Source organism: Falco rusticolus, chromosome 14 (genome assembly GCF_015220075.1).
Source record: "Falco rusticolus isolate bFalRus1 chromosome 14, bFalRus1.pri, whole genome shotgun sequence".
Taxonomy (NCBI): Eukaryota; Metazoa; Chordata; class Aves; order Falconiformes; family Falconidae; genus Falco; species Falco rusticolus.
The window spans coordinates 3,564,492-3,585,965 of record NC_051200.1 but is presented as its reverse complement, the minus strand read 5'-3'; the positions used below and the strand labels follow the sequence as shown (position 1 = coordinate 3,585,965).

The window sequence follows — 21,474 nt, the reverse complement described above, 5'->3', positions numbered from 1 at the left end:
GTCCATTATCCATTAGTGACCTTGACAGGAACAACTGTGGCTACCTAAAACATGATTTAATTATATTGAATTTTTACAGTACTTCTTATACTTCAGCAGACACAGAATGTAAATGAAACCTAGAAGAGCCAGGCAGGTTTCTAGGTATGTTTATTAGAGCAGGAATGCCACCGCGTACAAGTGGTAATCAGGAAACAAATGCCATTATATGATCATTTCTTCAGTGAAAGTTTAGACCAGTTCATTATAAGCAAAGGCTGTTACTCTCTCCATTCTTTTGGAGTGATTCTGCCAACAGGTGACAAGCCCCATTGAATTCCAGCTTGTGTTAACACCTGTAGGAGGATAAAATCAGGATTATTAACTCCGAAATCAAAGACACCTTCTGATAGAGAGCAATTTCTAATGTTTAGATTTCTTGTATTAGAACATGACATCTCGTTCATCTTCTAATAAAGCAAGTGGAAATATTTGTATTTCATACTTAAATACTTCCATTTTCTATTTCAAAATATCTAGCTTTAGAACAAAGAATCTGTAATGTAAAATCCCATCATGATACTGTTATTGCCTAGAAATTTTTCTGCTAAAAGCTCCACGTGTATAGCTTAGAAATCCCCAGTAAAAGACTTGTGTTTCTACTAGGTTTTAAAAATGAGCAATAGACTGACCCAGAAACATGTGTAATAAATCAGTATATGAACTAACACACCCTTCATCTCTATTGCATTACTGTTTGCTTACATAAAAAGCTCCTAAATTCTGATCACGTAAGTTATTTCAAACAAGTAAGCTCTTCCGAAATGTAATGGTTTGCACGTTTACAGCTACAGTCACAATGGAGTGGTGAAAAAAAGAATGACTTACATATCCCCAGACAGCTGTAAAAACTGCGGTTCCACCAAGGAGTACCAGGTTTCCGTATTTATCATGGAAGTCAGGCTCATGTTTGCGATGAGCTTGTCTTACGGCAGTACGCTGAAAGCCACGAGCTAATGAATGTTAAAGAGAATTAGAAGTACAGAAATCAACCAAAATATACATGCAAACCACAATCCCCATCTCCTACCAACAGAGAGGCAAGAGTAAAAGACTTCAAGAAAAGCTGAAAAAAATTTAATCTTTTGGACTTAAAGAGCTTTGGAATGATTCCAAAACACAGGATACATGGAAAGCCTTGCATTTTGTTTCAGCTCTCCCAGTTTCTCTCCAGAAATTTATTCCTGAAGTCTAATCTCCGTAAGAGAATCCTCCAAGTTACCTTTTGTCATTAATATGTTTTCTTTGGGCCCTCTGTGTGGAAATTCAAGTACACTTTTGAGTCCTACTATTTCTCCAATAAAATATTTCATTTGGTACTTAAAAGTTTCATATTTCCGTATGTAAATACCTTTATTGTCAGTACACATAACTAATATAAGCATTTCAGGATGAAGCTCACCATCAAATTAAGGGGTTGAAGACAGTGGGTATGGGTAAAACACCTTTCTCATTCCTTCAAGATTTTTGAAGGGAGGGGAGGGAGCTGGAGAAGGAAATGGAAATAACTGTGGGCCTTCGCATGAGGTAAATAATAAGAGAAAGAAATACAGGAGGATATCTGCTAGTGACAGAACGTATGACATACAATATAAAAGGTAGACTTATTAAGGAGAAGACAAGAGTGAAGAATCAAACCACCAGCTTCAGAACACCGAGGCTGTTTAGTAGTTGCATACAAAACATTTGATGATGCTTTGATTAACAGCAATTTACAGCGATGTGCGTGTAAAGACAGACATTATAAAATACAATCTTTTAGTTTCAGGTCAATGGTTCACGTTTACCCAAACACTAGAGAAGATGACGGCAAGACCCATAATGCTACTACATCCCTAGCATGCTCTGTGAGGCTGCATAAGGGGTCGATAAACAGAAAAAAAGAAGCTTGAACATCTACCAAACGTTTATTTTAGGTGTGTGTACCTCGGGCTAAGCACCTCACGAACCAGGAGCAGATGTGAGAGGCCCGGTCTGGCACCAGGGGGTCTGTCAGCGAGGGGGTCACTCTGCCCTGAGCTTAAGGGCTGTCACCGAGTACCCCTGCCACCTCAGGTGACAAGCCCTGGATGAACCTTTAGTTATCAAAGAGGAAAAGCACCGAGGAAGGGAACCCAAGGTCAGCTCAGGTAAAAGCTGCTAGGAAATACACGAGGCAGAGAAAAACAAAGCACAATAACAACAACAAAAGCAGCAGACGAAGGACGGCGAGAGCCGCCCGCAGCCCCTCGGCCGCCCTCACGACCCTCCACCGGGAACGAAGCGAGCCCAGGGACCGTTCAGGGACAGTGCTCACAGGGAAGGCAGGAAACCGCCGGGAGACCCCTGAGGAAACCGTCTACTCCCCACAAACTCCCCCGTGCTTACCGGTGAGGCTGAGAGCAGCCCTCGCCACAGGGAACATGCCGACAAACGGCTCGGTTCGGCGGGCCCGGCAGGACGCGGGTACCCTTGGCGAGCGGTGAAAAACAAAATGGTGGCGCCGGAAGTCGCCGCCGCGCTGCGCCACCGAGCGGAGCCCTGCGGGTAGCGGAGCCGCCGTGGCGGGGGAAAGGGGCCGTCTCGGTACGGCTGGGCCAGAGCCGGGGGAGCGCTGCGGCAGGGGTAGAGTAAGAGGCAGGCGCTCCCCGCCAATTTACACTCCCCACGGAGGGCTGGCGAAAGCGGCGCGGCCCGGGCACAGCAGTAAGAGGCTCCCGGCGGCGATTGCAAGCACAGTGTCAGGATGGCCGAGTGGTCTAAGGCGCCAGACTCAAGGCGTTCCGCGCCTTCCCGTGGCGGGTTGGGTATTCTGGTCTCCGTATGGAGGCGTGGGTTCGAATCCCACTTCTGACACCACTTTTTTATTTTTTCCTTTTCCGTGTGAATTTAATTAATAAATGCGCCGAACATCTAAAGCCACAGATTTTAGTGCAAGTAGAAGTTGCAGCGAGGCTCGCGGAGCCGGAAATAATTTCCATAGTGTACGCGTCCTCGAACAGAGGAATACAAAACGAAGCGTGAGTGAACCCACATCTTTGCGTGGGATTACACTTGAGGGTCCCTCACTCATCGCACACCGGCAGAGGATTTCCCGAGGGCGTTTGCGGTTTTAATAATCTCCTTAACTCACAAGACAGCAATATACATGCGTGTTTAAAAATAAACCAGCGTATGACTTTGGGGAGCTACCAATTAAGCTCCTTGGTGTTTTATTCTAGATTCCTTTTCTGGTTTCTTGGCGCTTACCGAGGTGAAGGCCGGGCCCCTCGCCGCTGTGCCAGCCCCCCGGGACCCCGGGCGGCCCAAGCACACTGCGGCTGCGCAGCAGTTTGCAGCGTTTAAAGAGCCGCAGGTGCTGAGGAAAGCCCGGGCGTACCCTGAAGGTAAGGGGCTGCTGCAGCAGGGCAGAGAAGGGGGCACCCCCCAAACTGCGGCGCCCCCATCTCCAGGGGACCCGGCCGCCGCCGCGCGGCACGGCCCGCCTTCCCTCCACGTTTCACGAATCGCACGGCTCCAGCTTGCCGCGCTCCTATGGGCTAGCGGCAGCCCGTGCTGGACAGAGCTTCAGCGAATAGAAAGCCGTCAGCGAGTGGCGGGCCGGCGCTTCCGCCAATAGGAAGCGAGTGGGCGGGACCGCGCTGCCGGTCGGGCGGGGCCGGCCAATGGGGCGCGGGGCGGCCATGGCGGCGGTGCCGGTGCTGGCGCTGCTGCTGCTGCTGGCCTGGAGCGGGCCGGGCGCCGCGGGGCAGAAGCGGAAGGAGGTGAGGTGCCGCCGGGCTCTGCCGTGTCGTGCCGGGGTCGTGCAGTGCTGAGCGGGGCTGTGTAGCGCCGAGCGGGGCTGGGCGGGCCCCAGCTTGGGACACCCGCGGGTCTCAGCTTGAGGCCCCCGCGGCCCTGAGGCCCCCGCGGCCCTGAGGGGCAGCCCGCGGCCGCGGGCCCAGCGGAGCGGCTGCCTCTTTAGAATCCTACAGGTCTCCTTTTCCTTGTACCTTTGAGTGCGTTTAAATGCAGCTTCTTCCCGTATTGTTGTAGAAAGCGCTGCGGGAGCGTGGTGGCCCGGCAGTGCGAGGGGTGGGTGGGTGCCTGCCCGGCCTCGGTGGTGTCACGTAGTCCCACACAGCCGGCTCCGAGGGCTCTGTACGGCTTCAGGCAGGTAGGAGTCACGGAAGAGTTAGTTCATTATTTACCTTAAAGTACTCATCTGAAGGAAGGTGTTAGTAAGAAGTAGTTTGTGATAAATTAACATCTGGGGGGGATTGTCGCTTATCTAGCGCTTCTTTGTATAACGTTGCAGAATTGGTTGGCTTGGCTTTAAAAAGAGCTTAGTGCCGAGCACTCACCTGTTCGCCAGGTACACGCTGCGTCAAGGTTTGTCTGGCCATGCTGACCATTGGTGGTGGAGCTCACCCGCATGGTGCTTCCATCACTAGTGCTGATTCCGCTGCCACCGAGTTTTGAAATCGGAAACAGAGTGATGTTTGGTACTGACCAAATGCTGTGGCATGATTTGAGGTGTGCACCTGAAAGAAATCTGTGCAGTTAGCAATGTGAGAAAGTACTAGTGAGCTGAATGGTCTTGGGTCTTCACCAGCGTGTGTAAAGCCAAGTGCTTAAAGGCAAAGTGCTTAAGCTCAAAGTGTGTGTATTACTGAGCGGCTCAAGTAAAAGAATAATATTAACCTATCAAATGGACCTGCAAATGCCTTCAAGAATCTTAATGAAGTATCACGTAACATGAGCAGTGTTCTTATGAAATACGGTGCAGATGTTATGTCACATCTAGAAACCTTCAAGAGTGTACTGTGAGACTAGGAAAAAACCCACCAAAAATCCAAGTGTTTTTCTGGCTTTATTTTCAGATGGTGTTGTCAGAAAAAGTGAACCAGCTAATGGAGTGGGCGAGTAAAAGATCCGTTATTCGAATGAATGGAGATAAATTTCGACGCCTTGTAAAGGCACCGCCCAGAAATTACTCGGTGATTGTGATGTTCACTGCTCTTCAGCCTCACAGACAGTGTGTTGTGTGCAAGTACGGCTTAATTTAGTCCTAAATTAGAACTTGAAAGTCATCACGTGCTTTGTAGGAAATTACATTTAAGACTGGGATAAAGCTTTTTGCCTATGTGGGAAGATTATATTTGGGCACATTATAGCAGGATTTTACTTGAAATTAAATGTGTGGAATATGTGTAATATGTATGTGAGAATATAACATAGTCCTTAATTATTTATCTCGCTCCTAAGATAATCAGTGCTTTGCAGAAACAGCGTTCACACTGATAGGCTTCTGGAGAAAGATGGGGTGAAAACTCAACTTTCCTGGTATGAGCTGCTGGAGAAATGTTTGTAGAATTACTGCTGGCCATGCAATCTAAAAGTTAATTAATATGTTTGGCACTTGCTTATTTACAACTATAATATGTTGGATCCTTAACCATATTATGGCTTTCATGTATTAATCTGGAGGTGGCAGAGGTCTGTAAAGATTATTTTTATACCTGGTTACTTGAAATTAAATGGTTTCCCATCCTCTGACATGGAAATGAGGGCACACCTGGACTCGATTTGGTATCTTGTTGTCTAGCAAATCATGAGCAGCTGGGTTCCATTTCACATTTCAATTAGAAATTACCACTGCTTGTGTTCATGGACTCAACAAAACTTGCCCTTGCATTTAAAAAAAAAAACAACAGTGGTGTCAAGTGCTTCACTTGATTGTTAGAAGATTGTCTGGACTTAACTAGAAAGTTAATGTCAGGTTGTGTGGGAGGCATCAGTAATGGGGTGGGGTGACTACAGCTCCCTCAGCTGTTTTGTAACTTCTGCTCTGGACAAACATGTGATACAGTGTTTCACTTTGTGTGTTTTACAGGCAAGCTGATGAGGAATACCAGATTCTGGCAAACTCCTGGCGATATTCCAGTGCATTTACCAATAAGATTTTTTTTGCTATGGTAGATTTCGATGAAGGCTCAGATGTATTTCAGATGGTAAGGTCTCTCTTTTTCTCTTTTAACGTTATTTTTAACTTGGGTTTTGGAGACTGAGGGCAAGAAGGTAAAGATGTATACAAAATTTAGTGTAACAATGATTAAAGAAATAATTGAGAAGCTAAAAGCTGCTGTTCAGAAGAAATGACAAGAGCAGAGGACAGTAGCATGTTGGCAGTAATATTAACAGAACTAACAAATCTGCAATAGGTACAAGGAGTGAACTGGCTTCTCTGACACTTTTTTCTGAGATTGTCTCCTGTAGTAACACGGTGTAATTCTTAATTGAATTTTTCTATGATACACAAAGAGGCAAGATAGAAAGCACCGATGTCATTAGGAACAGCTATTACAACTTTTAGATTACTAGAGTGTGCTAGATTAGGCTTTCAGTATGGGCTAACTTCTTGTTGAGTACCTGGATGTTTTGGTCTTTGGTTAACTTTATGTAACCATTTTTTTTTTTTAGATGTATGAGTTCTTTCCATGTATGCTTGCAATTGCAGATCACATTAATAGTTCATTATAGTTTTGCAAATCTTAACTTTTTTTTTAAGAGATACTTGTCTCTATTTAAAAGCTACACAATTTAGGCAATGATATTTTATTAAATGGAAGCTTTTGGACTGGAGGAGTGGAGAGGAATGTCTTTTACTCTTGATCAATTTTCCCATAGTGTTGCATGAAAAATTCATTCATGAAGCTATGGTCTTCATAGATTATTGTATATATTTCGATTTCCCAGATTTCTCTCCCAAAAGTAGTAGTTAAAGAAGAAACATTAAAAAAAAAACCTGAAATGCTACGGGAAAAGCAGTGTTAGTAGTTTACAAAATGCAGTTCTATCTTTTCCTTTTATTTACTTATTATAATGTCCTCTTACCTGGTCTGAATCTTTTGAATCAGTAGCTATAGATCTGAGTGCTAACAAAGAAATGTCAGTCACTTCAGAAAGCATGCACAATTGTGTTAAAAATAAAAAAGCCTGCTTAAATTTTTTTTAATAAGACATCCAGCTCTGCTAGTGACAGAGCTAAAAAAAATTATTCCTCAGTACTAAAAGGAGAAAACTGGAATGCAAAAGGGAAACTGCAGGACTACCTTGATTACTTTTATGAAACACAGTAATGCAAGCTACTGTGTTCTGTTTTTACTTTTTTTAAGTTACTGACAATGAAATCTATGTATTAAACAGTTTTTCTTATTGATTTAATGATGATGTTGCAAGATGCAAATGGTCTAGAATTGTGTTACTAAACAGACTTTCATGCTGCTGTCATCTTCTATGAATTTTCTGCATACAGCTAAACATGAATTCTGCTCCAACCTTCATTAACTTTCCTGCTAAAGGCAAGCCTAAACGGGGTGACACATACGAACTTCAGGTGCGTGGCTTTGCAGCTGAACAGCTTGCTCGTTGGGTGGCTGACAGAACTGATGTCAATGTAAGTATATACAGACTTTCCCCACCACCACCTCTGTAGCACTCCCTTACTGCAGTATTCCAGCTGTGAAATGTGTCAGTTGTGATCTGTGGCTAATGATCTGCTCTCACATAGTCTAAATAGTTCTCATCTACAAAATCTAGTTTGGGCACATGTTTGGGCATATATCAAGTTTTATGTCCATTCAGTGTTGTAATATTTTGTGTAATTCTGTATTTGATAAGATGGTAAAACTAATTTCCTTCTTTCTCTTCCTATGGAAGAGAAAATTAATAGGTAGGGTAAAGGTGTATAAAACTGAAGTTACAGTAGCAGGGGAAGAAGCATTACTTTCCAAGTCAGATCTATTATGTAGAAAATCTATTAACCCACTCTAATATATTGTGGATGTTGTTAGCAGCAGTGCAGATACAATGTGTAATCCCACTGAGGGAAAATAATTTTAAATATCCTGTGTTCAGATTCGTGTGATAAGGCCACCAAACTATGCTGGACCGTTGATGCTAGGACTGCTGCTGGCTGTCATCGGAGGCCTTGTATATTTGCGTGGAAGCAATCTGGATTTTCTGTATAACAAAACTGGCTGGGCATTTGCTGCTTTGGTGAGTTGTTATAACTCTTGTCTGCCTGTTGTTGTAGGTTTTGTAGCAAATCAAGTCTTTAAAAGCTTTTGTACTTAAAGATGCATAAGCCTGGTAGAGGCAAATGAGGTGCATTTAGGTTTACATTTTGGTAGTCTGATAATATTACTTAATCTTGGTCTTTTCAACTCAGGTAACACTTGATTAGATGCCTTTTATACAAATAAAAGGTAGGACAATGCCTAGCCTAAGATTGTGTTCTAAACCAGTGCTTCTGGGTACAAAATTAAAAAGAAATTGGGTAAAAAATAATAGGAAGAAAGTCCTTATTAAATAGTGTTTCTTCTTTCCTTTTCAGTGTTTTGTGTTAGCAATGACATCAGGCCAGATGTGGAACCACATTAGAGGTCCACCCTATGCTCATAAGAATCCCCATACAGGACAAGTGGTAAGTCTTTTCTTAGTTTTATTTTCTACATTTGTTTTATTTCTGCAAAATAAGGCTGATATTAAAAGAAGCAAATCAGAGAGCAGATTCTGTTCTTGGCTTCTTTCTTTGTCTGTCAGTGAGGCTAACCTCTCCTGCAGTGAGCAAGGCGAAGTAGAGAGCTGTTGATTAGTTCAGAGAGGATCTGTCTTCTCTTAAAATATGGTTGTGAAAGAGGGGTTTGGTTTTGTGTGAAACAGAAGGAATGTGAGAGCTCCAGTCAAATTTAAATTTTCTTCCAATTAGCTTTATCCTTTTCTTGGCTGAAATACAAGGAAGAAACTCTGTTAGCAAACTCCTGCTTTAGTGCTAAAACCATCACAAAATACTGCTCTTAAACCAAAGTGCTCTGTTCTGTAATTGCTGTGGGGCGATTTCACCCGTTACCTAGAACAGGAAGGTCATTCCTACCATCTTCTGTTCGATAATTCATTAATTCCATAAGAATGGTGGTGTTAGTTCTGTGATCTTCTAAGACTAAGGACAGATGCTTAAGGGTTTCCTAAGTGTATTGCTTTCTGTGCTCAGTACTAAGCTTTTAAAAGATAGAATAGAAAATGCAGTTCTTAATCAGATGAGAAATACTAAGATACATTTACTACCTAGCAGCACCTTCAGTTTCTTGTTGGAAACGGCTCCATGCGATAAAGCATTAGGCAGCAGTCATATGGATGGTACTCAGCTGGAAAGGGGACAGACTAGTTCCAGAGAGTTACCCTGGAGTTTATTTTTGTTGTGTTAATACCTAGAGAGTTCAAGGTCTTTTTGTGTGTGGAAACTTCGATTATTCTGGTAATCACAGAAAGCTAAGAAGGTACTAAAATAATGCCCTAAGGTAAAGAGGATAGCATACAGAGTAACCAAAGCTATTTGCGAAGTTTTTTGGTTGGGGGGGGCTCCGCATTGGTTCAGAACCGAAGGTAAGCATTCCTTCCATCTCTCCAAAATGTAAAAAAAGGGATACATTTTGGAGGAAGCATGACAATGCTCTTTTGCTTAGATTCTGAGGGTAGGTTATTTTAAATTACCTGATCTCTTCCATTTCTGTGACTCCCTATGCATCTTTTAACTATTCCTGTTTGTTTTCATGTTTTCTTTTCAGCATTTATTTACCTGTGATGTTTGCTTTCCTGTCTTGTTATCCTCTATTGGTAAAGAGACATGATAGTTCTGAATTACTAACAGCAAAATAAAGGTGTTTATGTTGAGTATTACATGCTAAACAGTCTTGTTTCTGAGCCTGGCATTTTCATGTTTAACCTGCTCTTTTTTTTTTAATCTTATACACCCATCTAATGACTTACATATAAAAAACATCTTTCTGAGGTTTTTGAGGTAGATTAATGTCTAGTGATCTTTGACTTAGGAAATCTCATTTCTGAGGGAGGAAAAAAGTTTTAACATCACTTGGAATACAGTGCTCTGTACATAATACAGAATGAGAATGTAAAAGTAGTCAGAATGTATTGACAGCATTGCATCTCTTCAGGTGCTTACATGTCACATATTGGCTTTTCTCACATACTTTATTCAGAAGGGAATTAACTTGGTGAAATGTCTTCTCATGCCTGGTTAGGTGGGTCAGGCCCTCTGGATCTGCTTATCAAACTTTATCTTTCTACTTAGATATAACATCACAACCATAGTGATGTAGAGCTTCCCATAAGGGATTAAAAAATGGTATTCCTTCACAAATCTCAAATTTTCTGTTAACCTAGTTGGTTAGTAAACTACTAATGTAAATAAAACTGAGTTGACTTACTGAGTCAAAGTTCTCATATTTTAAATGCTTTCTTGAAAATGCTTCCTTTTGTTTCCTCTTTACATCATTCCTAAGCCTTTTTGAGACTGGCAAATAAAGCTTCAGTGGTATTGGTAGTGATGTTTCTTTTCCTGGTGTGCCATGAAAAAGATATCAGAGGCTTGGTTCTGGAGCCAAGTGAGTAGGGTTCACATGTAGATTGAAGAGTTCCAAGCTGAGGAGCAGTGTATGTAACCTAAGAAAGTCAGGGTGTGGATCAGACTTGGATCACAGTGGGCGCAGGAGAGCGTAATTATGGTAATTCAGGTAATTATTGCTGAACAGGGGATCTGGACCATGAAGGGTGTAGCAGCACTTGCTATAATCTGAACGGTACATTGGGCTGATTGTGCATGTTAATAGAAGGATTTTTGATGCTGACACCTCCCCCCCAAAATTGGTGATCAACTGATGAAATTGTTCATGCTCCAACTTTGTTTGGTCTCCTGAAAGAGGCAGTGCAAAAACTTCATTTCAAGCTCCATAGCTGCTGTTAATCATGCCAAAGTTGACTCCAGTATTAAAATCAATTACTCTTTGTCTCTTACAGAACTATATCCATGGGAGCAGTCAGGCCCAGTTTGTGGCAGAAACACACATTGTTCTTCTGTTTAGTATCCTTCCTGCTGAGAAGCATGTGGTTGGTGATGAGTTTTCTGTTGGCTGCCTTTTCTATTGGGGTACTTTCTCAAGGTTTCTAACTGTCACCTAATACTGATGCAGAAGCTTGTAGAACCTTTCTGTAATGACAACTTACGCTTTTCCTATGCCGGTGATCTCTAAGTTGAATAGAAAAATACTTACTGCTTTCTCACTGCTGCCTTCCTTGCATAATGACTGAATTGGATAGTGTTGAAGGTGTGGATCTTTGTGGAATAACAAGGTTCTTCAGGATAGCCTCTGTTCCTCTGTGCGTGTCTCCATCTTTTCCGGTCTCACTTAGTTCGTGCTTTGGTGTTGAATTCCTTCCTCTGTTACTGATCTTTCTTCTTTTATTTCTTTGCTTACCTTCTTTACTTTTATTCTCACCACTTGTTCATGCTAACAATTCATGATTTTTCCATGCCAGTATTATGCCATCAAGAAAGGCAAGCAGAAACTTGCAGGTTAAGAGTTTTTACCATTCTCATTTGTATAAAAATGTTTCTTTAGAGTCATAAGAACAAAATTCCTGTTCTTTCCTTTTGTTCTCGCATTGTATGTTTTTGATCCATCATCTGTAACTTTAGTCGTATCTCACTCGAGCATTTCTTCCTTGTTCCGTTATCTGTGTTAGCCTGTGCATACTTTTGTCCTTTATATTCAGGATTTATATATTTTATTTATAATACCTTTTTTCTTTCAGCTTCACAGTCTCAAATTGCTTACATTTTATACTACACAAATATACAGAATAGCAGACTTACTACAGGGACATAATTTCAAAACTTCATTCAAAGTACCCATCCTCTTCAGTGCTTGACAGTGATTAACAAGTCGTTGGCAGCAGCAGTGTTCTTTAACAGAATGACTTCTGCCAATTTCTCCCTTTTCTCTTGTTTTATCTGCTCAAAATTCTAATTTCAGCAAGCAACACACTGGAGTTTTTGTAGTAAAATAATAGAAAGTAAGCAATTGATGTTTAAATATGCTAGTGCTAAAAGAACTTTACTCTCTTGCTGTGTATTCATTATCAAATTTTTTTTTAACTTAAACCATCCATTTGGAGGGGAACTGCTGATCTTTTTTCTAATTATTACTGTACTTCTGACACACTCAGTCAAATTCAACCTAGAAACTTTTTGTTGATGTTTGTATTATTGCTATCCATGTTATGGACCCAATCTACCAGTTGCTGGAGACATTTAAAATGGTAGAAGCTGGCAAGGTTCCTGTAGGCTGAAGTCAGTTTCCTCTTGTGCTGAAGGCAGACTGCATCTGAAATGGAAAGATTTCCTAACAGTCCCATTACAGTCAACAATAAGTATGTCTCATTTCAAGAGGAGGATTGGGACTGAACATCTATAGTGAAATGGAATGAAATCTGAGGGAACTCTTGTCTTTTGTTCCACTGGATCCACTATTTTGCTTTGCTAGGATTCATTCTTTGCAGATGTCAGGCTGAGTTGTCTGTGCTTCCTTAATTTTACAAACGGTAATTTATTTTTTTCTTAATTGAAGAACTAGAAAAGACTGAAATACTGCTACTTGAAGGATACTTTGTTAGATTAAATATTTCATGCATTTTATTCATTCTGTTAGTGGAGCAAAATGCAGAAGTTTAATTCCTTTTGGGATTTTCCAGTGGAGTAGAACAGTAGTAGGAGTGGACTGAGCTCTCTGGTAAGAAATGCTGTTTCATTACAAGCTGAGATAATAAATGCATGTTTTTAATTTTGTGTGAAGGCCTACCGTATCTTCCAGTTTATATTTTTAAACTTTGTATTTATTTTCTTTTGAAAGTTGACATTATGAATGCCTTTCAGTTGCTGTTTTTCCCACCTGTAGTTGCTGGTTTGCCTGGGAAGCCTTTAATTTTTCCAGTGAGTTTTAATGCCCCAGGTATGGAGCTGAATTTACAAGATTAGGAAGGAGTATATTGCGTTGAGTCTATTGTATTTTGTTGATTTAGCCTTAAACAGCGTTCATAGATGGTGGTGTTACTTTAGGAATGGTACTTCTCCACGAAGCTGCTACTTCTCACATGGATGTGGGGAAAAGAAAAAGTAAGTACTAATACTTTTCTCTCTTAAGAGAAGGCATATTCAGTAAAGATTTTTTATATGCTCTTTAATAGAAAGGCTTTTGCCTGTGGGTTTTTGTACACTTCCCAATTCTAAGCAGAAGTGAATCGTTTTTTTTGGGAGAACTTGGAGTTGCTTAGCAAACGGCAAGATAAACTCAAAGCCCTTTTGGGAGGTGGGGAAATATAAAGGTGCTTTGCAGCATTTTGCTACTAAGGGAGAGGAGGAGGGACAGACTTGCTCTTGAAGCAGTGGTATAAAAATTAATTACAGGAGGATTTTTTTTTTTAATGGTCTTAATTTAGTTCTTCTCAGTGACTTTAACAGAGGTCTCCTCTGAGCAAATCTCTAAGCGTTACAGAATGCTTTTGAAAACCCCAGTCACTGCAGTGTTTTTGTGGACAGCTGCCACATTACTGGAATCTTACTCTGCATCTCTTGCAGTTATGTGTATTGCTGGTATTGGCTTGGTGGTGTTGTTCTTCAGCTGGTTGCTGTCTGTCTTCAGGTCTAAATACCATGGCTATCCATACAGGTATGTGTTTTCTGGGTTTTGGGTTCTTTTTTTTTTTTGTGTGTGTGTGTGTGCTGTTATAGTTGTCATTTTCCTGTGCATTGCAATAGAGCTAGAACACCACAGGCTTTTCTGAAGGAAGTGGGTAGATGGAACTGAGGGCTTAAAGATTGAGAGTGATACTAGAAGTCTGGGGTTTTATGTGGACTGTGTGCTTACAAATGTATCTGTTCCTGCTGACTTGTATTTCCCTGTGTGGTAATAATATAAACCACAACAGAAAAATAGGCAAAGGGCCTATTTTCTGAAATCTGATTTGGTGGGAAATAGGCAAATATTATCTCCTTTCTGTGAGAAGTCATTTCTTATTTAAAAATATCTAAATAATAAAACTTATTTCATAAGACTTTTCTCAAGACCAGAAGAGAGCTGAGCTTAGTCCCTGTTCAATAACCAGTCAGCTTTTATTCCGTTCTATGCAATGGTCTTATGTACTACTGCTAAACTTCTTGTAGCTAAGATGTGGTTATCTTGGCTTTTGCATTACTAGAAGACTTATTTTAAGTGTCTTCCCCACAGCTGCTTGCATCATAGTTGCATCAGGCCCAGTTTCTCATTCTGATTTTCTTGGCATATATGAAAGCTAAGTGGAATGTTGCACACCTTTTGTTTCTTATAAAATTAATAATATATGTTATTTTGTTCCTGCAGTTTCCTAATGAGTTAAAGGATTCCAGAATCTGTACCTTCAGAAAGGTGGCAACTGAAATTGTGTGTAATGGAATGGAAGAGCTGAATACGTATGGTTCATGCTACCTCTTTACACTGAATGAGATAGTTAAACACTGAACCAAAGAAGACATGTAGTGCCTTAAATATAACAAGCAATTTGCTCTGAAGGACACAAGAGTATTAAGATGCAATCTCTCTTTCATAAGCTTTACATCTTCTTAAACAACTCTCCTTCTAGTGAAATTCAGAACTTAATGCTTAGAACTATATTTCTGTAGGCTAACTAGAAACAGTACTTTACGTTCAATTGGATAATCTGTTTACCATGTGGGTTTTTTCCCCCTCAAATATGCACAAACAGAAAATAAAGTGATAAATAGCAGGTGACGATAGCTTTTCTCTCATGCCTTTTTAAGTTTGAGAAAACATCTTCATATACCTAGAAATGTTTTCCTTCAGTCTGTGTGCAACCCTTGGAGAATACTTAAGATTGTGGTGTGGAATGTGCATATCCTAGAGCTGTATCTCATTTTTGAATACTGAACTGCTGTATGATGCAAGGGGTTGTTTCACAGATGAAGGGAGAATTTTCAACAAGTGGAACTGGGTTATTAATTCAGTTATTCATTTAAAAACTTTCCTTTGCTAAATGCTGAAACTGCTGCATTTAAATTGTGAATGTTGGCTTGGAGCTGGAAAAAATTGTTCTTATACTGTCCAACATTCACACTCTCAAAAATACCAGATTTTTGGTCACTATGTAAGTTTCTGTGTTCTCCATTTATTTTCTCCCAAGTTTTTAGCCTTGGGGAGGATATGGGAGTGGGCAGAGATCTAATTCCAGGATAGATATTGTTACCCCAACAGAGATTTGTTAGCCTTACAATTGAATGCATGTGCTTTTTGCTCTCTTGTTTTGTTCTCTCATCTCACAAAGATACTTTGCCTTAAGGATTCCTGAGTGGAAGACATTGTGCCTCACCCCAAACTGTTGTATATTTCAGCATCTGTACTATAGGAAATCTGTGCAGCCTGATTCACTAATCTTCCTTCCATAGGCTGTGGTGGCCTTGGAGGTTACTAGTCAGAGGAAAATATGATGAGACTTTTGCCTCTTGCTTCTTCATCTCCCCTGTCTCAAGAGGTTACAGAATTTGGATGCTTTAGATTGAATCTCAGAAAGGACTATATCATTCAAAGTAGAATGTTATTTTTATGCAATTTTGCTAAATTAACACACATCTCAAGTGCCTTAACTTCACTAATTTAGTTGTTTGGTGTTTCAACTTGTTGAAATGCATTTTTTTTTCTATGCTATACAAAATGACAAGCCTTAGTGGAATGGATAAATTGTGTGCCTGACTGAATTTTGGACAAGTTTCAATAAAATTTTTTAGTTTAATCCCTGCTCCTGTGTCTTTTGAACTTGAACATAAAACAGAACAAACCTCTTTTCTTCCACTCTTGCTTCAATGTGTTAATAAAAATGTCTGTATATAGTGAATAATCTCAGTATGGCTGAGTAGACTGGATTAGCAGCACATACGTGTTTATGTAGGGAAATTACAGCCCAAAATGTACAATATGAGATGTCTTCTCATGTAGCCAACTAGTAGCATAAAAATTGCATGGTTTTTACCTGTCTTTGACAGCTGTCCTGAGGTGAAAATCTTGACTTCCTGGGTTCCTAGACAGATTAACTAACAGTGTTTCTGGAGGTGGAGTCTAGTTAGCACTACAGATAGCCTGGAACAACTCTGGATTGTTGTATCTGTTGCCTATTTTCCTGTCCTGTTGGTACAATGCTTCCAATAAACTTCTAGATTGTACTTCAGTCACTAGCCATGCAGGTGAAAGTTGCTTACAGTTTCATTCTAAAAGTAACAGGTTTTTTCTTAAATTCTCAGTCTAGTTTCCAATTTCTGTGACATGGTGCATATTTTATTCTGTCCCTCTAAAAAGCATATAATCATATATTGCCTAATAGTTGCACATCCTGCTGATGGATAGTGGAGATGTGTTGGCTTTCTGCTTACAGTGGTAGAAATACTGAGAGCTTTGGATTTTCCTCTTTTTCCATGCTGACATATGAAATGCAAAAACTGTAGGAAAAAAGTAAGCATTTTTTGTGCTCTCTAGGCTGAAACTGAAGTGCATGGAGGAGGGAACAGGCGTGATAGTGGAGCAAGAGAAGATTGAGTGCTTGCAAGGACCTGCAGCGGATTTAGAGAGGGTGCAATTCTAGAAAGACTTATCTTGTGCATCAGTTGAGAGGTAATGGCCAGCTGTAATTGGTACCAGAGTGATTTTTTTGGGACCATTGGCACATGCATCTTGCTAACTAGTTAGTATAGTACAGTTCTGGACCAATAGAACAAAGGTGGGATGAGGTAATGCATTCAAGAACCAGTATGCAAAAACTGGGAGTTTGATGAGGCCATCTCCTTTAGCAAGTGAGTCATTAAACAGCTCAGAAGTACTATAAAAGCTCACCTTTAGAGAACGCTTATTGTAATAGAAGGAAGAAATGGTATGTTCTTTAGCTGAAAATGGACTGTGTGGGGTATTTTTTTTAACGTGGCTGGCCTCAAAGATTGCTGCTTTTTCTGCTTTTGAGAAGGGGCTGTGGTATGTTTCTAAAATATTTTTGAATAATAGCTAGTAGTAATTTAAGGAGCTCGATGAGCTAAGGCCAAAGCAAGATAGTAAATCTTAATTGGATTAATGTAGGTAATGGTTTGTGTTGTCTACAATTTACTGGAAGCTTCTGTCTTCAAACCATTCCAGTGTTCAGCACAGAACATGCCTCTTAATGGTGGTGCCTAGCAGTTTTCTCTGCAGTTAAGCTTTTAACAGAGATTCTTCCTAAGTATGTGCTCTTCAGGGGCAGAACTGCTTAACCCTCCAACTAGGTGGAAAACAGGCTCAGCTCTGCATCTGCTGTGTATGGCTTGGTGCTTGTGCAAATAATCTTAATTAATCCCATGGCAGGTGATGTCATTGTGGCTGAGTGGACATATGCAATCACATGATAAATATGCATTCTGATGTGAGGGTAAGAAGACATTAAACCTTTTGGCAGGCAGTGGGATACTGGGGAATATGATGAGATGATGGCTGCCTAGAGGCTTTAGGATAAAAACACAGATGCTTCTAAATGGCCACAACTATTTGACATCTAACTTAAATGTACATCAAGACCTATTCTGTGCCTTGTTAAAGAAGTTTAAAAGTAAGCATAACTGATTTTTTTTTTTTTTATTCTTAGTCTATATTCATGACAAATCAAAGCAGAAGTTTTAGAAGTACTGAAGAAGGTCAGTTGCTTAACTTCCTAAACTTTTGAAACATCCGAAGAAAATCAGAGGCCTGACGCATTTATGCTTGTTGGGATATGCTGCACGTGACATCAAATTATGCTAGGTTGTGGTATCTTGTAGCTGAAGTTTGTTGGGAGAAAAATGGTCTGTAGAGTTCCTTCATGGTTTGTTAGCAATGGTTTCTGATAGTCTCTTTTAAAAATTAGCCAGTCTATAACAGCAAATAGCTTATACTGAAATCAGATAATTTTTTTTTTTAATTTGAAAGTGCTTTCCATCTGCTGAGAGAAATCAGTTCTCACAAAGGATTTGGAAAAGTACTGGCACTTTGTTTCGCTTTTGGACCTTGATGTTTTCTGCTTTCTCATGCTGAAAAGGTTTAATTATCAAATACAAGCCACTACTCAACTGGTGCCACACCATCACTTGGAACTTCATTAAGGGGAGTAGAATAACAGCAAAACAAAGAATAAACCCAAGCTCTTGAGTAGGCAGTCATCTGTTTTCAGTTTTTATCATGCTTTTTGTCTGATGAATAGAGAATGAGTTTCATTGCACAGAATCTATTCCATTTAAAAGCTCATTCCTATAAAATGAATTTAAGCATAGTGTTTTATTGTTCTGGATTAATTGTGCTACTTTTATCACAGATAATAATCTGAAAGAGATGTATATGTAGTTTGTATTTCTAGGTCAGGAGCACATAAAGTTATTAAAATACTCTCGATTGATAACTATACATGTCTTTCAGCCATTTTTCTTAAAAGTAGGCTAATATCTACTTAAGAAAACTAATTACTATCATTATATTAAAAACAATAATCAGTATGATGAGACCCTACAGTGGCCCTTGGTTTGTCCTGCAAACTAAGCTCTGAATCCTCATTCTTCCAGGTACGTTGGAGCAGCCAGCAGTCAGTTAGTAGAGAGCTGGGGGGAAGGGGTCCTGTGTGCTGGGGAAACTTAACTGTGGGTATGTTAGGTGTGCAAGATGTTTCTAGATGTGCAAGACGTTTCTCTGCAGCTGCATGTGTTACCTGTCCATAGGCAGGTTTCACTATACTTCTACAATCTGTTTTTTGACAACCTCATACTAGTGTCAGCTGTTGTGTCCTGGTGTAACTGGACATGGAAACATCGCCATTCTTACTCTATCTTGACCTCTTCTCACAATAAGATTTCTTTTTCATGTGCAATAAGTTGTGAATTGGGGGCAATTTAAATTTGTTTTTCTTAAACTGCTTTCAAATACCTTCCATCTCCTAACAAAATAGTATAAGAAAATATATTGCAGAATAATAGTAATAAATATTTCTATTGGTTATTCTGAATCAGTAGGATATTAGTCCATAAAGCAGACTTAAATCCTTTAGAAGAAGAAAAGAAAGGTTTTGTCTTCTTAATTTAATCACATTATTGGAATACTAATGCAGGGCTAAGAATAGGTAATGCTTCTGGTTTAATTCATCTGTCCACTGGCAAAAAAAAAAAAAAAAGGCTTTTTACATTTTTTTAATGCAATTTGTAGCAGTCACGGTTACATGAATTTACTTTTTTCCTTCTAAAACTTAGCTAGAAGGCAGGTAACACTTTGGTCTTTCAAAAATGTGGTATTGACAATTGATTATACTGATGGTGTTACTGAATCTGCTGTTTGGTATTACTAAAATTCAGCAAATGCAGGATGCAGTTCTTTGGTAAAATGTTAAATTCTGAAGCAAATTGTTTAGACCATTTTGTAGAATTTCCCTGGGATGTGTAAGCTTGTACATGCTGAAGTGCCAAAGTGCTGTTCATTCTATTATTGTTGCCTTTTAGAATGAAATATATATTAAGGAGTAGTTATAGTTATGGTGACAAGGGCTTCACAATTTTTTTTCCCTCATGTTTTGCACATTTTTTTATGAAGCCAGGCGAGGCGGTGGTACTTTGTTTCTGCAGAAAAATAATATATTAATTTTCTAAACGGGTTGCTATAGGGTGAGTGGTACCTGTGCCAGGTGGTGCCGGCTCTGGACCAGGTGCCACGTTCTGGGCAGGTGATGGAAGAGAAGGGTCCCCGCCAGCCCCTCACAAGCATGTCTCACGCCATTCCTCCCAGCAGTGACCTGCTCCCCTCCACTTCTCACACCTCTGACGGGGACATCAGCGCTGCTGGTGCAAGCGGGGAAAGTCACCTTGGCATACTGACAGAAACCTTGGCCATGGCCTTCCTCACCTGAAGGATTTTCGGTTCAAGTTTTGGCGAAGCTGGGCCAAAGCAAAGCTGGAGCTGGCAGCGTGGCCTGCTGGGCTGAAGCGAAGCTGGAGCTGGCAGTGCGGCCTGGGCACTCTTCGACTAATTCGAGGCCGGTAATTCTCCAAGTGATTGTGTCACTTGTACCTCGCTCGCTCTTTTTATTCGGGAAAAGCTTGGGAAAAGGTTTCTAAGGCTGGTGTGCGCCCCCGGCCCGGTGGCAGAGCGGGCCCACCGGCCCTGCAGCACGGCCCTGGCCTGTGTGGAGGTGCCGCCGCTGGTGCTCTCAGGTGGGGCGGGCGACTGGGGCCGGGCTGCCGCGGCCGCGGGGGCGCCCGTGGGCTGGAGCCCCCTGCCGGGCGGAGCCGTCAATACACTTTGTTTTGAAATGATGTCACGGGAGCCGGTGCGTGACGCCAGGCCCCTGCCGGTGATGTAACCGTCGCTCCGGCCAATCGGAGCGCGGAAGGTTGGGACGGTGACGTAAACGACCCTAGCAACCGGCCCCGTCGGAGCCGCCCAATTGGAAAATAGCTGGGGGCGGCAAGGAGCCAATGGGAGTCGGCGAAGGAGGAAGGCGGCAGGAGGCAGGTCTCCCTCTGCCTCGATCCGATAAGATGGCGGCGGGGCTTGCGATGGTGGCCATAGCGGCTTTGTCCCTCTTCAGCGCCTGAGCCCGGTTCCGGCCTGGCCGGCTGCTCTGAGCAGCGGCGGCGGAGACATGACCGCAGAGCCTGTGAGGTACGGCCCGGAGTCCGCCCCTGCCAGGCGCCGGGGGGAGCGGCGGCCGCTGCTGGCGGGCGGCCTCCGCGGCTGCACCGCGCGGCCCGCCGGCGGGGGTGGGGCGGGGACGGGCCCGAGGCGGCGGGCAGCGGCAGGAGGCGGCGACCGCCCGGGCTGGGCTCGGTGCGGCCCGGCGCTCGGCCCGCGGCGGCACGCCCGTCCCTCTTGTCCGGGCTCGGTGGGCCGGGGCCCGCCGGTAGGGCTGAGTTAGGCAGGGCTGCTCCGTCCCGGCGCGGCTCGGCGGGAAGGCCTGGAGGGGCGGGGCCGCCGTTGGCCGCCGCCATCGGCCGCCGTGCTCCCGCCGCTGGGCGCCGCGGGGATGTGTCCTCCGTTTGTCCGCCCCCGCCCCACGTGTTTGCGCTGTAGTAAAGATCTTCCGATCCCGCTGATCCCCCCGCGAAGGATCTGTTTTCATGCTGGTTTACAAACACCGCCCGCTACCCTTGAAGAGCGGGCTCCTGCCGTGGTAATTGTTACGGACGGCTCCTGTTTTGCTGCGTGAAGTAAGCAAGCTGACAAAAACCCCTAGCAAAGTCGGTGTTCAGACAGCCGTCGTGTTACGCGACCGATAAATAGTTGGCTTTGTGTGCTTTCAGTTCATCGATAGCTCAAGTGGTCTCGTCAACACAGTCCACCCACAAATACTCCAGCTGCCTGCGGCGCCCTGTCGCTTGACCCTCACGGATGTCGCACATAGCTCCACAATCCAAAAGTGTTAAGGAAGGGAGGCATCGCGGTGGCTTAAGCACTGAGCCTCGGATAAAGTTTGTTCTGGGGTCGCGTTTGTGCGTCTTCACCACCTAGTTTTAGACTTAATTTTGAGTAGGTCGTAAGTGCTGTT

General features: G+C 42.3%; 3 protein-coding genes and 1 non-coding gene across 5 annotated transcripts in view; 3 read left to right on the top strand and 1 right to left on the bottom strand.

The window, feature by feature from the left end:
* Positions 1-133: 133 nt before the first annotated feature.
* Positions 134-2,544, bottom strand: LOC119157498 (cytochrome c oxidase subunit 7B, mitochondrial). The gene is made up of 3 exons (XM_037408496.1): positions 2,407-2,544; positions 868-992; positions 134-335 (listed from the first exon to the last, which is right to left on the bottom strand). Exons 1-3 carry the CDS (start codon positions 2,441-2,443, stop codon positions 261-263), a joined length of 237 nt encoding a protein of 78 aa, XP_037264393.1. The 5' UTR covers positions 2,444-2,544; the 3' UTR covers positions 134-260.
* Positions 2,545-2,758: 214 nt separating this feature from the next.
* TRNAL-CAA lies at positions 2,759-2,874 on the top strand. The gene is made up of 2 exons: positions 2,759-2,796; positions 2,829-2,874. It is a non-coding gene; the product is annotated as a tRNA-Leu (tRNA).
* Positions 2,875-3,654: 780 nt separating this feature from the next.
* MAGT1 (magnesium transporter 1) lies at positions 3,655-15,696 on the top strand. The gene is made up of 10 exons (XM_037408279.1): positions 3,655-3,782; positions 4,881-5,050; positions 5,894-6,011; positions 7,316-7,456; positions 7,918-8,058; positions 8,396-8,485; positions 10,876-10,939; positions 12,956-13,030; positions 13,493-13,583; positions 14,274-15,696. Exons 1-10 carry the CDS (start codon positions 3,684-3,686, stop codon positions 14,287-14,289), a joined length of 1,005 nt encoding a protein of 334 aa, XP_037264176.1. The 5' UTR covers positions 3,655-3,683; the 3' UTR covers positions 14,290-15,696.
* A 4,720-nt stretch (positions 15,697-20,416) lies between these two features.
* ATRX (ATRX chromatin remodeler) overlaps positions 20,417-21,474 on the top strand; it is an 86,461-nt gene continuing 85,403 nt past the window's right edge. For both annotated transcript variants that reach the window (XM_037408337.1, XM_037408336.1), the window contains exon 1: positions 20,417-20,591. In XM_037408337.1, the coding sequence (XP_037264234.1) occupies positions 20,572-20,591 (20 nt within the window). In that variant the 5' untranslated portion in view covers positions 20,417-20,571. The remainder of the gene's footprint in view (positions 20,592-21,474) is intronic.

Excerpts from the sequence above, each read along its gene's own strand:
- LOC119157498 (XM_037408496.1), bottom strand. The coding sequence starts at position 2,443 with ATGTTCCCTGTGGCGAGGGCTGCTCTCAGCCTCACCG. Across the intron at positions 993-2,406 it reads GGCTGCTCTCAGCCTCACCG|CTCGTGGCTTTCAGCGTACT; the intron begins GTAAGCACGGGG and ends AACATTCATTAG. Across the intron at positions 336-867 it reads TTACAGCTGTCTGGGGATAT|GTGTTAACACAAGCTGGAAT; the intron begins GTAAGTCATTCT and ends ATCCTCCTACAG.
- MAGT1 (XM_037408279.1), top strand. The coding sequence starts at position 3,684 with ATGGGGCGCGGGGCGGCCATGGCGGCGGTGCCGGTGCTGGCGCTGCTG. Across the intron at positions 8,486-10,875 it reads ATCCCCATACAGGACAAGTG|AACTATATCCATGGGAGCAG; the intron begins GTAAGTCTTTTC and ends TGTCTCTTACAG. Across the intron at positions 13,031-13,492 it reads GGATGTGGGGAAAAGAAAAA|TTATGTGTATTGCTGGTATT; the intron begins GTAAGTACTAAT and ends CATCTCTTGCAG.